Here is a 12,848-nt window from a genome sequence, read left to right on the forward strand (position 1 = left end):
CACCTCAGCCTCCCAAAGGCGCGGGATTACAGGCTGAGCCACCGAGCCCGGCATAACTGAAATTTAAGAAAGAGCATACAGATGTAACAGGAAGTCAAATTAAATAATGAACTTTTTAATGATTGGTTATTGGATAAAATTTTGAAAATATAGTATTCAGTTGTCATGAGTGCATTGTCTCACTATATTGCTGCATACTGTCTTTAATAAATTAGAAAAGTTTACTCCCTCAAACTTATTACAGATCACTTTCTATGAGACTATTAGGCTGTAGGAATAAGTAATGAGCCACACAGATTAGCCCCCTGCCTTAGTAGGCCCTGCATTTTGTTGTCATTTCAGATTTTGCTGTTGCCTTTTACACATGTATTATCAGATGGAGAATAGCAGTCAAAACTCTATCCTATGTATACCATCATGCATTGATCACTAGCTGCTGTTGGACTGTGTTTTTAATTTATCAAAATATTTTGGAAATCATTGTCCTTATGATGTCTTTTATTTTTCTCTTACTATTTATTTTACTTTTTCCTCTATTTTTCATCCTTTCTTGAAAAGACAAGTGCTAACTTTTAATTAGTCACACCACTCAAATCTCCAAGGGAAAAGCTAATACATGCTTAGTTTGGACTTGATTAAAAATTTGGATTCACAGTGAAACACTCTTACTATAATCACTATTCCTGGTATTTTCGAGTCTTCTCTGTTGTTATACAAGAATTAAGAAAGATAGGGTAAGACAGAGGGATTCTTTTTTTGTCCTTAGCTGAAGTCTTGGGATAACTCTCTAACCTTTGGTATTATTTTAATCCATTGCTTTCTATCAGGATGATATTTGTATTTTATATTACATTTACATTTATTAAAGATACCAATATCCTTTTAGTACTTTCTTAATATTTTGAGATAATGCTTTCAGTATCCTTTTATTTTAAGAAAGGTCTGAGTTCCAAAGCTAAAGAGAATTTGTCCTTTCAGAAGCAACATTTGTTCACATGTAGTTTTTCATTTTGGGTATGCTTCTTTTTTTAATTTTAGATTCAGGGGATATAAATTAAAGTTTGTTACATGAATTCCTGGTCAGGACTGGACTTCAGGTGACCCCATTCCCTAGATAGTGAACATTGTACTTAATAAGTAAATTGGAACCATAACCTCCCTGCCAGTCCCCACTCTTTTAGGGTCCCCATTGTCTATTATTTATATCTTTATGATCATTTAGCTGCCACATATAAGTGAATACATGCAGTGTTTGGTTTTCTGAGTGAGGTCACTTAAAATGATGTTCTCTTGCTCCATCCATGTTTCTGTAAAGATCGTGATTTCATTCTTCTTTATGACTATGTAGTATTCCATGGTGTATATATACCATATTTTCTTTATTCAGTCTATCCAGCTTTTGCAAATAGTCCTTCCACAAGCGTATAAGTACAGCCTATCTATCTATCTGTCTATCTATCTATCTATCTATCTATCTATCTATCTATCTATCTATCTATCTATCTATCTCTACGTGTGTGTGTGTGTGTGTGTGTGTGTGTGTGTGTGTGTGTGTGTGTTTGTATAATAATTTATTTTTCCTTGAGTTGATATCCAGTAGTAGGAGTGCTGGGTTTGTGAATAGTTCTATTTTTAGTTCTTTGAGAAATCGCCACAATGTTTTCCATAGAGGTTGAACAATCCCACTTAGTGTATGAGTATTCTTTCTTCACATTGGCACCAACATCTATCTGTTCTTTGACTTTTTAATACTAGCAATCTGGTGTCGGATGATATTTTCTTTTAACTTACATTTGTCTGATGATTAGAATGTTGAGCATTTTTTCATATGTTTGTTGGCTTCTTGTGTATCTTCTCTTGAGAAGTGTGTATTTATGTCCTTTGCTCCCTTTTTGATGGGGTTGTTTGTTTATTTGCAAATGTTGATTTGAATTCCTAGCAGATTTTGTATATTTAACCCTGAGGCATAATTTGCAAGTATTTTCTCTCAAATTTGGCATAATTCTTATAAGACCCAAATCTCAAGAAGAGAAATAAGAGAAAAACCTACACATTTCAATGTTTTTGTTTTGAAATTAAACTCAATTAATAGACTTTACTTCTCATTTTCACCTAGGACATCTCTCTTATTTTAGAGAAGAATATTTAGTTCACTGATCTTATTATAAATCATCTTGATTTGAATTTATATATTTTGAATTTTAATGCTTTACTTTTATTCATTTTTTATGATGAATAAGTTTATTTTGTTTGTTGTACATTTAAGACATACAAGTGCAGTTTTGTTCCACTGGTATAATGTGTAGTGGAGAAGTCTGAGCTTGTAGTGTAACCATCACCTGAAGAGTGAACATTGTACCTGTCAGGCAATTTCTTATGCATTGTCCACATTCTACCCTTTCACCTTTCTGAGTCTTGATTGTCTATTATTCCACTCGCTATGTCAATTGTCAATGTGTAAACATTATTTAGCTTTCACCTGTAAGTAAGATATGTGATATTTGATTTTCTATTTCTGGATTATTTGAGTTAAAATAATGGCCTCCAGTTTTGTTCCTGTTGTTGCAAAATGCATTACTTTATTCTTTTTTTAAAGACTGAGTAGTATTCCATGGTGTACATATACTACCATGTTTTCTGTATCCAATCATGTATTGATAGACACTTAGGTTGATTCCACATCTTTGCTATTGTGAATAACATTTTAGTAAACATACAAGTGTAGGTATCTTTTTGAAACAATGATTTATTTTCCTTTGGGTAGATATCCTGTAGTGGGATTGCTGGATTAATTGGTAATCCTATTTTTACTTACTTGCGAAATACCTATACTGTTTTTCATGGAAATGGTACTAATTTACATTCCCATCAGCAGTATATAAGCATTTATTTTTCTCTATATCCTTTCTAACATCTTCTGCTTTTATTTTTATTTTTATTTTTATAATAGCCATGATGACTGATGCAAGATGGTGTTCTCATTGTGGTTGTAATTTGCATTTCTCTGATGTTAGTGATATTGAGAATTTTAAAAATATATTTGTTGGTCAGTTGTATGTCTTCCTTTGAAAAATTTCTGTTTGTGTTATTTGTACATTTTGAAATTGAGTTATTTTTTTTCTTGTTGAATTGCTTGAGTTCCGTAGAGATTTTGGATATTAGTTATTTTCCAGATGCATAGTTTCCAAATATTATCTCTTATTCTGTAGGTTGCCTACTTAGTACTGTACTTTTAAATATACAATACTTTTCTTTCTTGCTTTTTTCCTCTTTCTCCTTCCTTTTCTCCCTCTCATTCTTCCTTCATTAGTATGCTTGCATCTGCTTAATTACCTAACCTTTCTTCCATACTTTAGTAGTAGAAAGTTTCAAACCAGCCTTTGAATTAACTTTAAATTTCTTTCCATGCCCTTTTTTTTTTCCTCTGAGGAGCACAGCTTTTTGTAAGAGTAACAGTCTACATGCAAGGATTATCATCTTCTCCCATTCAAAAACCCGCCTTTGGTACTTATAAGAGAGAAAGGGAAGATGAAATATTTACATTAACCAGTCAAACTTTTAGACCAGTCATGAGAATCAGTAAGGTGATAGAAATCACAGCCATATCACTTTCACATATGTAACTGAACTTGTGACCAAGTTCTCTCTATTTTTTTTTCTTTTTCTTTTTTTTTCCTCCGGTGCTTCTTTTCCATTCTCAGGAATTAAATGTACAGAATGTTTAAGAGCTAGGGTTTAAAATCTTCCTCTGCTGCTACTTACAAACTAGGTAATCTCAGAAAATTTACCAGCAACTCAGTTTCCTCATTAATGGAAAACATAACAGTATTATCTGTCTCATGGGCTTATTATAAGAATTATATATGATAGTACATACAAACAAATAGAATGGTCGCTGGCACATTATAGGGGCTCAATAAAATGTGATCTTCTTCTTACCATAATAGTAAAAGGCTTTAATTACCTTCTATGTGAATTATTTTACTATGTATTTCTAATTGGAAGGCCTTATTCTCTTGAATACTTGCATCACAGTTTTTTTAAGTACAATTGACCATGTCTATGATCTTTTAGAGTATCTGTACTATTTATGGGATCAAATTTATTTCATCTAATATTTAAGATGTTTGCAGTCTGACTCCGTCAACCATTCAAGCCCTAGTTTCTTTAAGGCAAAAACAAAATTCCAGACAAAATGGCAAAGTTTGGACTTTCTCACAACATTGCTCAGAAAGATCTTATTTGACATGCCCTTTAACTGACCTGCATACATTTCAAAATATTTATAATGATAACAGATTGTAAAAGAAAAGAGCATGTGCAAGAGGTTAGTATACTCTAATATGTATTATCAACCCAGGACAAGGAATTTTGAAAGGAATATAATTCCATGCAGTGTTAACCTCATTTATAGAACAATTTTACTCAAATGTATTATTATTTGTCACTTATACCTAAAAAAAAACACATCAAAGAAAAGAAGAAGAATTAGAATCTCGGGGAAGTTAAGTAATTTGCTTGGAGTTATACAAATTAGGATGTGAACATCAGTGCCCACATGATTACTTCTAAGAGATGTTTGAAGATGGACATGAAGCTGAATACTTTGTATTCCTCATAGTTTATGTCAAAGTTAGAGAGGTATTAGGCGTATATTTAAACTTTTAAATTTAATGTTAACATAATATATTATTTCCTTGGCATACTTCTCTTTTTGCACCCACCCTCCAAATCTAAGCAATTCAATAATTGTAGCAAATTGACCAATGATTCAGTTTTTGCTTTCACTGGAGTTTGGGAATGACATGGTCTAACATATTTCTTGGTATTCAGATCTTTGTTTTCTAAAATGCGTTTTCTTTTTTATTCTGTGGATTTCCCTAGAAATTATGACACTGTTCTTCCCACCCTTGCCAACAATGTAAACAGATCTGGATTTGTGAAAAATTTCCTCTTCTGTTTAATCATTTTGCTATTTTCTTGATGTGTGTTGTTTGTATATGTCAAGTTAAGGATTGTATCAATTGTTGTTTTAATAGCAAGTCTAAAATATAGTGTGTGTACGTGTTTGTGTGTGAATTTTAGTATCCATTCACCATTTTGAATATGCAAGTCTTCAGCATGATGTTTCATCTTTATTGATTGTATTTTGCTTACTACATAATAGTATGTCACATGTAAATCAGTTTTTAATCCTATGTTTCATATTTCTTTTTAAATTTAATTAATTTTTAAAATGTATGGCACAATTGAGAGTTAGATATACAAATGGGCATTGTTCTATGCTTCATATTTCAAAAAGCTCTATCAGTTAGTTGTTTAATACCTTTAAAGATATCTGGAAAATTAATTTTCAAGAGCTCTAAGGTGTAGATAATATATTTATGTTTTAGATATTTTGCTTAATAACTGCCTCAGGATTTGAGGAAGTTCATGACTGAGTGGCCTTGTATAATATTCTTAAGTCCTGAGAGTGTGAGACTAAAACCTAGGGCTAAATAATAAAACACTTTTTTCTTCTGTGGAAAGATTGGTATGATATAGAGATTTTCACTAATTCTAAAAGAAATCATAAGTATAAATAATGCCAGTTAAAACTCCTGTTCTGGGGTCATTCTAAACTAGATTGTGCTTTTCTTTTTATAAAATGTATGCCCTTGGACACGTTCCTTAACCATGTTGAATTTAGTTCCTCATCTAAAAGTGGCGATAATACTTTTTTCCTCAAAGCAAAAATAATTTTTTAAAAAAGAGAGATTAGTTTCAGGTTTATTTAATAAGCTTACTAACGTCACCTCAGGAAGGTCAAAGAGACTGGCAAGTTGCACATTTCAGCTTTCCCTAGCAATTTTGAGAGGGTAATTGTAAAGACTAAAAAAAGGCAAGTCACAGAGATTTCTTTGTTCTCTTCACTGCTTAAACTAAGGATGGGAGAAGACAAAATCCACAAGCTTCCTCTAGGGGCAGAAAAGAGTCTCTCTCATATTTCACAGTGGATTGACAAACGTGTTTCCAATGGTAATGATGGTTTTGGTTGAAGGATGTAATGATCAAACAGGGAAAGACAGTGGGACTGGCCAAAGAAGAAAAATGAATTTATCTAATATTAACAAGGGTAGAGGGAAAAGAGTTTAGTCTGTAATCCATCCAGCATTATTTTCTTCTTATTTAATCTGTTACATGTAAATGGATGTAAGTAAAAACCTCCAATTATCACAAGACACCATGTTTACCTTAGTGTCTTGGAGGACAAGTTCTGTGTCTAGCACACATTTATAAAACATACCATGGAATGAATAGATTGTTAAACAAATGAGCATTATCCTACTAATATTGCTAATATCAGTAGACTAAATAGCATACATAGTAGAATAGTTAGAAAAGGAATCACAATAAATGACTCTTGATGAAAGAGGGACATAGCTCTGAAACAAATGAATTAATGTACCTGCAATAAGACTATTGAGAGACCATAATGAGCCATGTGAGATCACAATTGCATCCCTGTAGGTGTTTAATCAATAATGGATAATAACACAAATGAATTGAAAACTGAGCAGTTTAGAATAAATAGAATTTGATGAATACAGCCAATTTAGTGTATACCATTTCATATTTTTAACATGTCAAAAATAGATATAGCCGGGCGTGGTAGTGTGCGCCTGTAGTTCCAGCTACTTGGAAGGCCGAGGCAGAAGGATCGCCGGAGACCAGCAGGTCGAGGCTGCAGTGGCCAGGAGCAGCCACTGCACTCCAGTCTGGGTGACAGAGTGAGACACCAACTCAAAAAAAAAAAAAGAAAAAGAAAAAGAAATAGATAGTACAAAAAGAAATCTAATCTGGCTAAAGACAATTCAGTTTAGGTCTATTTTTTCTTTCTTTTTTTTTTTTTTTAGTTGGAGTCTCACTCTTATTGTCTAGGCTGGAGTGTAGTGGCACGCTTATGGCCACTGCAGTCTCAACCTGCTGGGCTTAGGCGATCCTTTTGCCTCAGTCTTCCAAATAGCTGGAACTACAGATGCATGCCACCATGCCCGGCTAGTTTTTGTGATTTATTGTAGATATGAGGTCTCATCAAGTTGCCCAGGCTAGTCTCGAAAGCTTGAATCTATTAAATATTCTTATGCACGCAATTGTTTTGACTCACAAAAATTCATCATTTGAAAATTGTCCACTCTTGTATTTTATTAGATTAAGAATAGCATGTGTATACTGTATTACTCACAAATGCTTAAGACACATTCTGACTAATTTTGAGTATTATAACCTCCAAGAAAATTTTTTTAAAAGTTGAAACTTTTATTATTGCAAATGTAGTCAATCTTGCTTATTTAGCAATATTGTTGTTAGTAATGTCCAGATGCTCACAAGTCTACTGAATTGCTGGAGCACAACACAGCTGGTTGGTTATTTTGGCTGTCTTAATGCTTTCCCTTGAAATGTGGCATTCAGCTAATTATATGACTAAATATTTGACTCAACCACAGAGTAGTTGATTTACTGGTCACAAGTAGACATAGGGTTACGTTTTCTTTCCAAGAAAAGTGTATATGAATTTTCTCCCAGAGAAATGAATAAGCTGGACTCCTAGAGTCAAAATGGGTTATATTTTATGATGTGTCTTTATGTTTTTATTTTGAATTCCTCAATTACTATCCCTCACCAAGTCTGATTGGACTATGCTTGGGTCCGTCCTTATGGCTCTTCAAGTGGATGTATTGTTATTCAATCTCCTGTTGCTCTTTTATTTAGTGCCATACCCATTTAGTATCTTTAATTGCATCAAACATGTGGGCTTATTTCCTAGATCAAAATTATTCTCCACAAATATTTGTATTCTATCAGCTTCTTTTACTTTTAAAGTAGAAAGTATTCATATTTCAACACTCAGCTTTAACTGGTGAACATCTTACTACCTTTTCAGACGGGCATGGTCAGACAACCAAGAGTGAGTTTGGCAAACATGGATAAGTGGTGGAACTTTTAAATATATGGCAAGACAAAACTTTTAGTTAGGCTGATGAAGTGCTTTCCTGAAAATATAATTTAGCATAATATACACTTTTTGCTTTTAAAAAATTGGGTTGTTTTTGATCATTTGCACTATAATAGAGAAAATTAAGTATAAATATTATTCTTCTCTGATGGGAATTCTCTAAAAGAATTTATTGAGGAATAGTTACAGCAGAAAGATATGCCTGAAGCCATCTCCACTGACAGGAGCATGTTAACTGTAATGTTAACAAGTGTTCTATCTATTTTACCTGAAGGAGAAATGTCACTAATAATGATGTTCATGATGCATTGCTCTCCTCAGTACCCAAACTGATGTTATAATTAGCTTGATTAGGATTTTATATTACCTGTAATATCTGTGTGAAGCACATTTTAGGAGTTTAAAAAATTATAAAGTCTTCCATTAGTTCCATGACAAGATATTTACTTTGGCTTATGTTCATGTGCAGCAAATTTTCAGGCGAGTCCTATTCCTAATATTCTTACCATGATATGAATGAATATCTTAGAGGTATGAATCATGGATAGAAACAAATACTCTATTATATAATATAGTGGGTGTAATTAAAATACATAATTGAAAACATTATCTTTAATCTATAATTTGCAGATAATACTATGTATTAATATTTTTTCTCAGTATCTCACCCTAAATAACATAGTATTTGAGATGAAATATACTTGTAGTGTCGCTTAATGTTGTCAGAGATTGAGGAAGTAATAAGATATTAATTAAGAGAAATAAGGAAGGATATGCAAGCCAGTATTTTTAATATCAGAACACACACTTTGTTTTTTAATTAAAATTTAACTTGAGAATTCAATTAATACAGAGAATGCACATGGAAGAGAAATGTAAGAAACTCTTATAATGTAGCCAAACCTGTCAAAATGCAGAAACTGAAAATCAGTTTATCCCCCCAAAGCTGATAAAAGGAAAGGAAATAAGAAATTATATTTTTAATGTGTGTGTATTTTCATGAGTAGACTAAATCGATTTCAATAACTTTTTTCCAAATACTTTTTAATTAAAAATCTGTTTTTGCATTGATCAACTGACTAAATCTTATCTTTTAAAGTAAATTAAAAATAAGTTTTTTTTGTTTAAAGTAGTTATTTTCGGAATCAAGTAGCTACAGATCTATGTGACAAAATCAAAGAAGCATATCAAATTGGTTAAAGACTAAACGTAAGGTGCTTTCCAAAGATTTGTTCTAATATAAAAATGGAATTAGTTTACATGAATAAAATCAAAACCAAGCTCTTTTCAAGAACTTATATCTTCAGTGGAGAAACCTAAATAATATATTCTGTCTGTTCCCTACATGTGCATTCTCTAGGCATCATATGGTATAACAGGGAAAACAGGTATTTTGAGGATGTCCTCAAAAAAACAGTAAGGGTAATATTTGATCTTATTAAAGACTTTTCTGCATTATTTAAATCTCAGAAAATGGCATTCAATATGTTATCTCCATTTTTCTTGTTTTTCTTCTCCATTTAAGCCTCTAGAAGGCAATTGTAAATACGCTTGTGGAAAGTACTGTAAAGAATTGCATTTTTTACCTAACTTCAGTGTACAAGAAAAGTCAACTTTATTTCCTTAGGTTTATGAATTTGTTGAAATGACTTAAGCTTGATAAGTGCAGATTGGAATATCAAGTTCAATGTGTTTTACTTACTTATAAAACAGCATATGGTTTAAATTACCTAGTGCATGGTGACAGAGCCCTTGTGAATTTACTATCATAAACTCATTTATTATACATTTTTATCATGTGGTTTTAGGAAGATAATAGCAAAGAGAATTCTCAGACAACACATTAAATTAATAACAGTGACAATTTGAACCCTATACTAGGAGTGTTCACTTTTATTGAAAGCAATATTTCTACATGTGCGATAACTTACTGAAAAATGTAATTTTACCATGCTGATTATCTTTTGGTTTTGGCTTTGTTTTGTTTTCATCTGGAAAAAAGAAAAGCAAAACCATGTTCATTCCTCATTCTTCTTTTCATGCACACCATTTTATGAGTGAATGTTTCATATTTATTTTTCATTTTCCCATTAATTTTTTCCTCTTCAGGTGTAATCTAGCTCCTGTGGTGGAGTTTGCTGCAGATGTGGGAACTAAATCAGATTTTATTACCATGAATCCATCAGTTGTACAAAGAGCATTTGGAGGCTTTCGGAATGAGAGTGACAGAGAAAAATTTGTGCATAGACTTTCCATGCTGAATGACAGTGTCCTTTGGATTCCTGCTTTCATGGTCAAAGGAGGAGAGAAGCACGTGGAGTGGGTTAATGCACTAATCCTTAAGAATAAACTGAAAGTACGAACTGCCTATCCATCACTGAGACTTATTCATGCTGTCAGAGGGTAAGTGACTGGAAAGGACTGGTCTGTCCTTGACACAATGGAACACACATAACTAAATATTTTCCCTAGACAGGAAGGAGATTCAGCAAAATCTCCAAATGGATATGCATTTCCATTATTTTGTAATGATTATTCACAAACTTGAGTTTTGCTTATGTATTATTTTAAGTCACCCTCTTTCTTGAAAAAGCAAATTGTTAAACTTGGCACTTGTCTATGTTTGCTCATGAAGAAACTTCTAATTTTTATTGTTTTGTGCTAAAGAGTGTAATTGGAATCAAAACAAAATTGATATGTTTTGGGTAAGTAAACTATAACAGAAGTGCTAAATGGCTAGTGAGCAATATTGTGTAAGCATAAATGTTAGATATATTTAAAGATCAATTAAGTCCCATCTGTAGCCAAGAGGCCTACTAGTGAGAGAGGAAGCTGGCTGAGATAAAATGCCTTAATGCTTACCTCGAAAGTCACAGATGCTGCTTTTGTGAATTAAGCCATCGTTTCCCTTTTATTAACATGAATCAAAAGGAAAAAAGAAATAAACTTTTGCTTAAAAATGGCAAATGGCAAATGACCAATAGGTTGGATTTACTCATGCACACGTAAGTGTGCAAATTAGATAACTCACAGATATGCAGTTATGTATATTTATTGTATGTGTACTGACTGTCAAATACTGTAGTTATAAAAATGAAGAACTGATCACTAACTTTAAAAATGCACAGGATTTATGATGGAAACAGAGGCATATACAATTCGCTAGTGGGATAATAAGAGAGTATATTGTCAGGAGTGTGTAATTTGTCCTTCAGTTTCACAAAGAAGCTTGAAAAGTGGACCCAACATTTGAAGTGGATTTTAAAAACCAAATAACAGCTGTCTGGTGTGGGGAGGGGTGTTGAGAAAGAATAAGAAAACCAAACAGAAGAAAATGCTATTGCATTATTAGAGGAAACTGGGACAAGGAAATGATCAAGTATACAGTGAAAGTGTAGAATAATGGAGTTTGTTTTTGAGCATTGGAATACAAAATTGGGAAAGTAACAAGATCTGGTTGGGAAGGAAAAATATTTTATCCTACGTGAAGCATAGTTAGATGTCTGAATTTGGGAGTAAATCTTGTAACTGCAGACATTTTTCTGACAAGGACATGGAAAATGCTAGAGGCACAAAAACCAATTAGGCTTTTGATTAATTTACTCTTAAGATGATAAGGATGTAGGACAGAAGCAGCAGATATGGAAAGGAAGGGCAAGTTCAGGGAACCAGTTAAATACAATGAAAAGATGTCCTTAAAAAAAAGGTTTCCAAGCCCAGAACTAAAAATAGTTTGTTTCATGTACTGTAAAAGGCATTGAGTTAAGGTGTTTTGTTTTGGTTTGTAATTGAGATAATTTCCTTCAAGGATTTACCATTTCCTGTTTAAACCTCTAGACAGTTTTTTGTATTGTATTATTCTGCACACAATGAAATTGTATTCTTATAATTAGATCATGTCTATTCAACACTCATACTCTTGGTGTTTGGCAGGAAATTTCAAAAATTAAGATAAAATACACAGATATGGAAGATAAGTAAATAAATATTGTTTATGTTTTTAAGTTACGAATATTTCTGGCAATTGCAATTTGACTCAAAAAAGTAAAAAATACATTTTAAGAAAGAGTAATTTTACAGAGAATTGTGTTTAGAACACATTTTTTTGTTTACTTTGATATATATGTTGAGTATTATCTGATTCTCAGGGAATCTTATAGACGTCATTTTCATATCTTAAACTCTCACATGTGCACGCGCGCACACACACACACACACACACACACACACACACACACACACACACACACACCAGTGATATCTGATTAAAATTTAAAAGCAAATAATCTGAAGTACTCCCTGACTACGGAAAATTAATGAGAAAATTTATGATTACACTGATTAAGTACTTTTGTTCCCTAGATTCCGGTTTATTTTAAAAATTTTTATTATAAAGATGTGGGGTTCGATTCAGGGTTAGGTATACATACGTTCATTACGCAGGTCTCCTTGTTGATAAGGTATGCCCCTCCCTCTCCTAGCAGTTTTCAACAACTACCAACCCCACCCCCCATCCCCTGACAGTTTCACACTACTGCCAATAGCTTCCTTAAAGTATTATAATTGTTCAAGGTCCGTTTATGAGTGAGAACAGATGTACTCTGTTCTTTGTTTCTGTGATTGATCACTGAGTATGATCAACTCTAAATCCATTCAAGTTGCTATTTAGTTCATATGATTGTCCTTCTTTATGGCTGCATAATGTTCCATTGTGTATATGTACCACATTTGTTTTATCCAGTCCAGTTTCAGGGAAAACATGGTTGGTTCCAAATTTTTGCTATTGTGAATAGAGCTGCAACAAACATACATGTGTGGGTATCTTTTTTTAGAATGATTTGAGTTCCTCCAG

At 32.7% G+C, this 12,848-nt stretch overlaps 1 protein-coding gene across 2 annotated transcripts in view; it reads left to right on the forward strand.

Moving 5' to 3' along the window:
• The window catches only part of ST8SIA4 (ST8 alpha-N-acetyl-neuraminide alpha-2,8-sialyltransferase 4), a 61,712-nt gene extending 51,309 nt beyond the window's left edge, over window positions 1-10,403 (forward strand). For both annotated transcript variants that reach the window (XM_021715132.1, XM_008063283.1), the window contains one exon: window positions 10,106-10,403. In XM_021715132.1, the coding sequence (XP_021570807.1) occupies window positions 10,106-10,403 (298 nt within the window). The remainder of the gene's footprint in view (window positions 1-10,105) is intronic.
• Window positions 10,404-12,848: the final 2,445 nt, after the last annotated feature.

This window comes from Carlito syrichta, unplaced genomic scaffold (genome assembly GCF_000164805.1).
Source record: "Carlito syrichta isolate Samal-C Ts95f unplaced genomic scaffold, Tarsius_syrichta-2.0.1 Scaffold306711, whole genome shotgun sequence".
Taxonomy (NCBI): domain Eukaryota; kingdom Metazoa; phylum Chordata; class Mammalia; order Primates; family Tarsiidae; genus Carlito; species Carlito syrichta.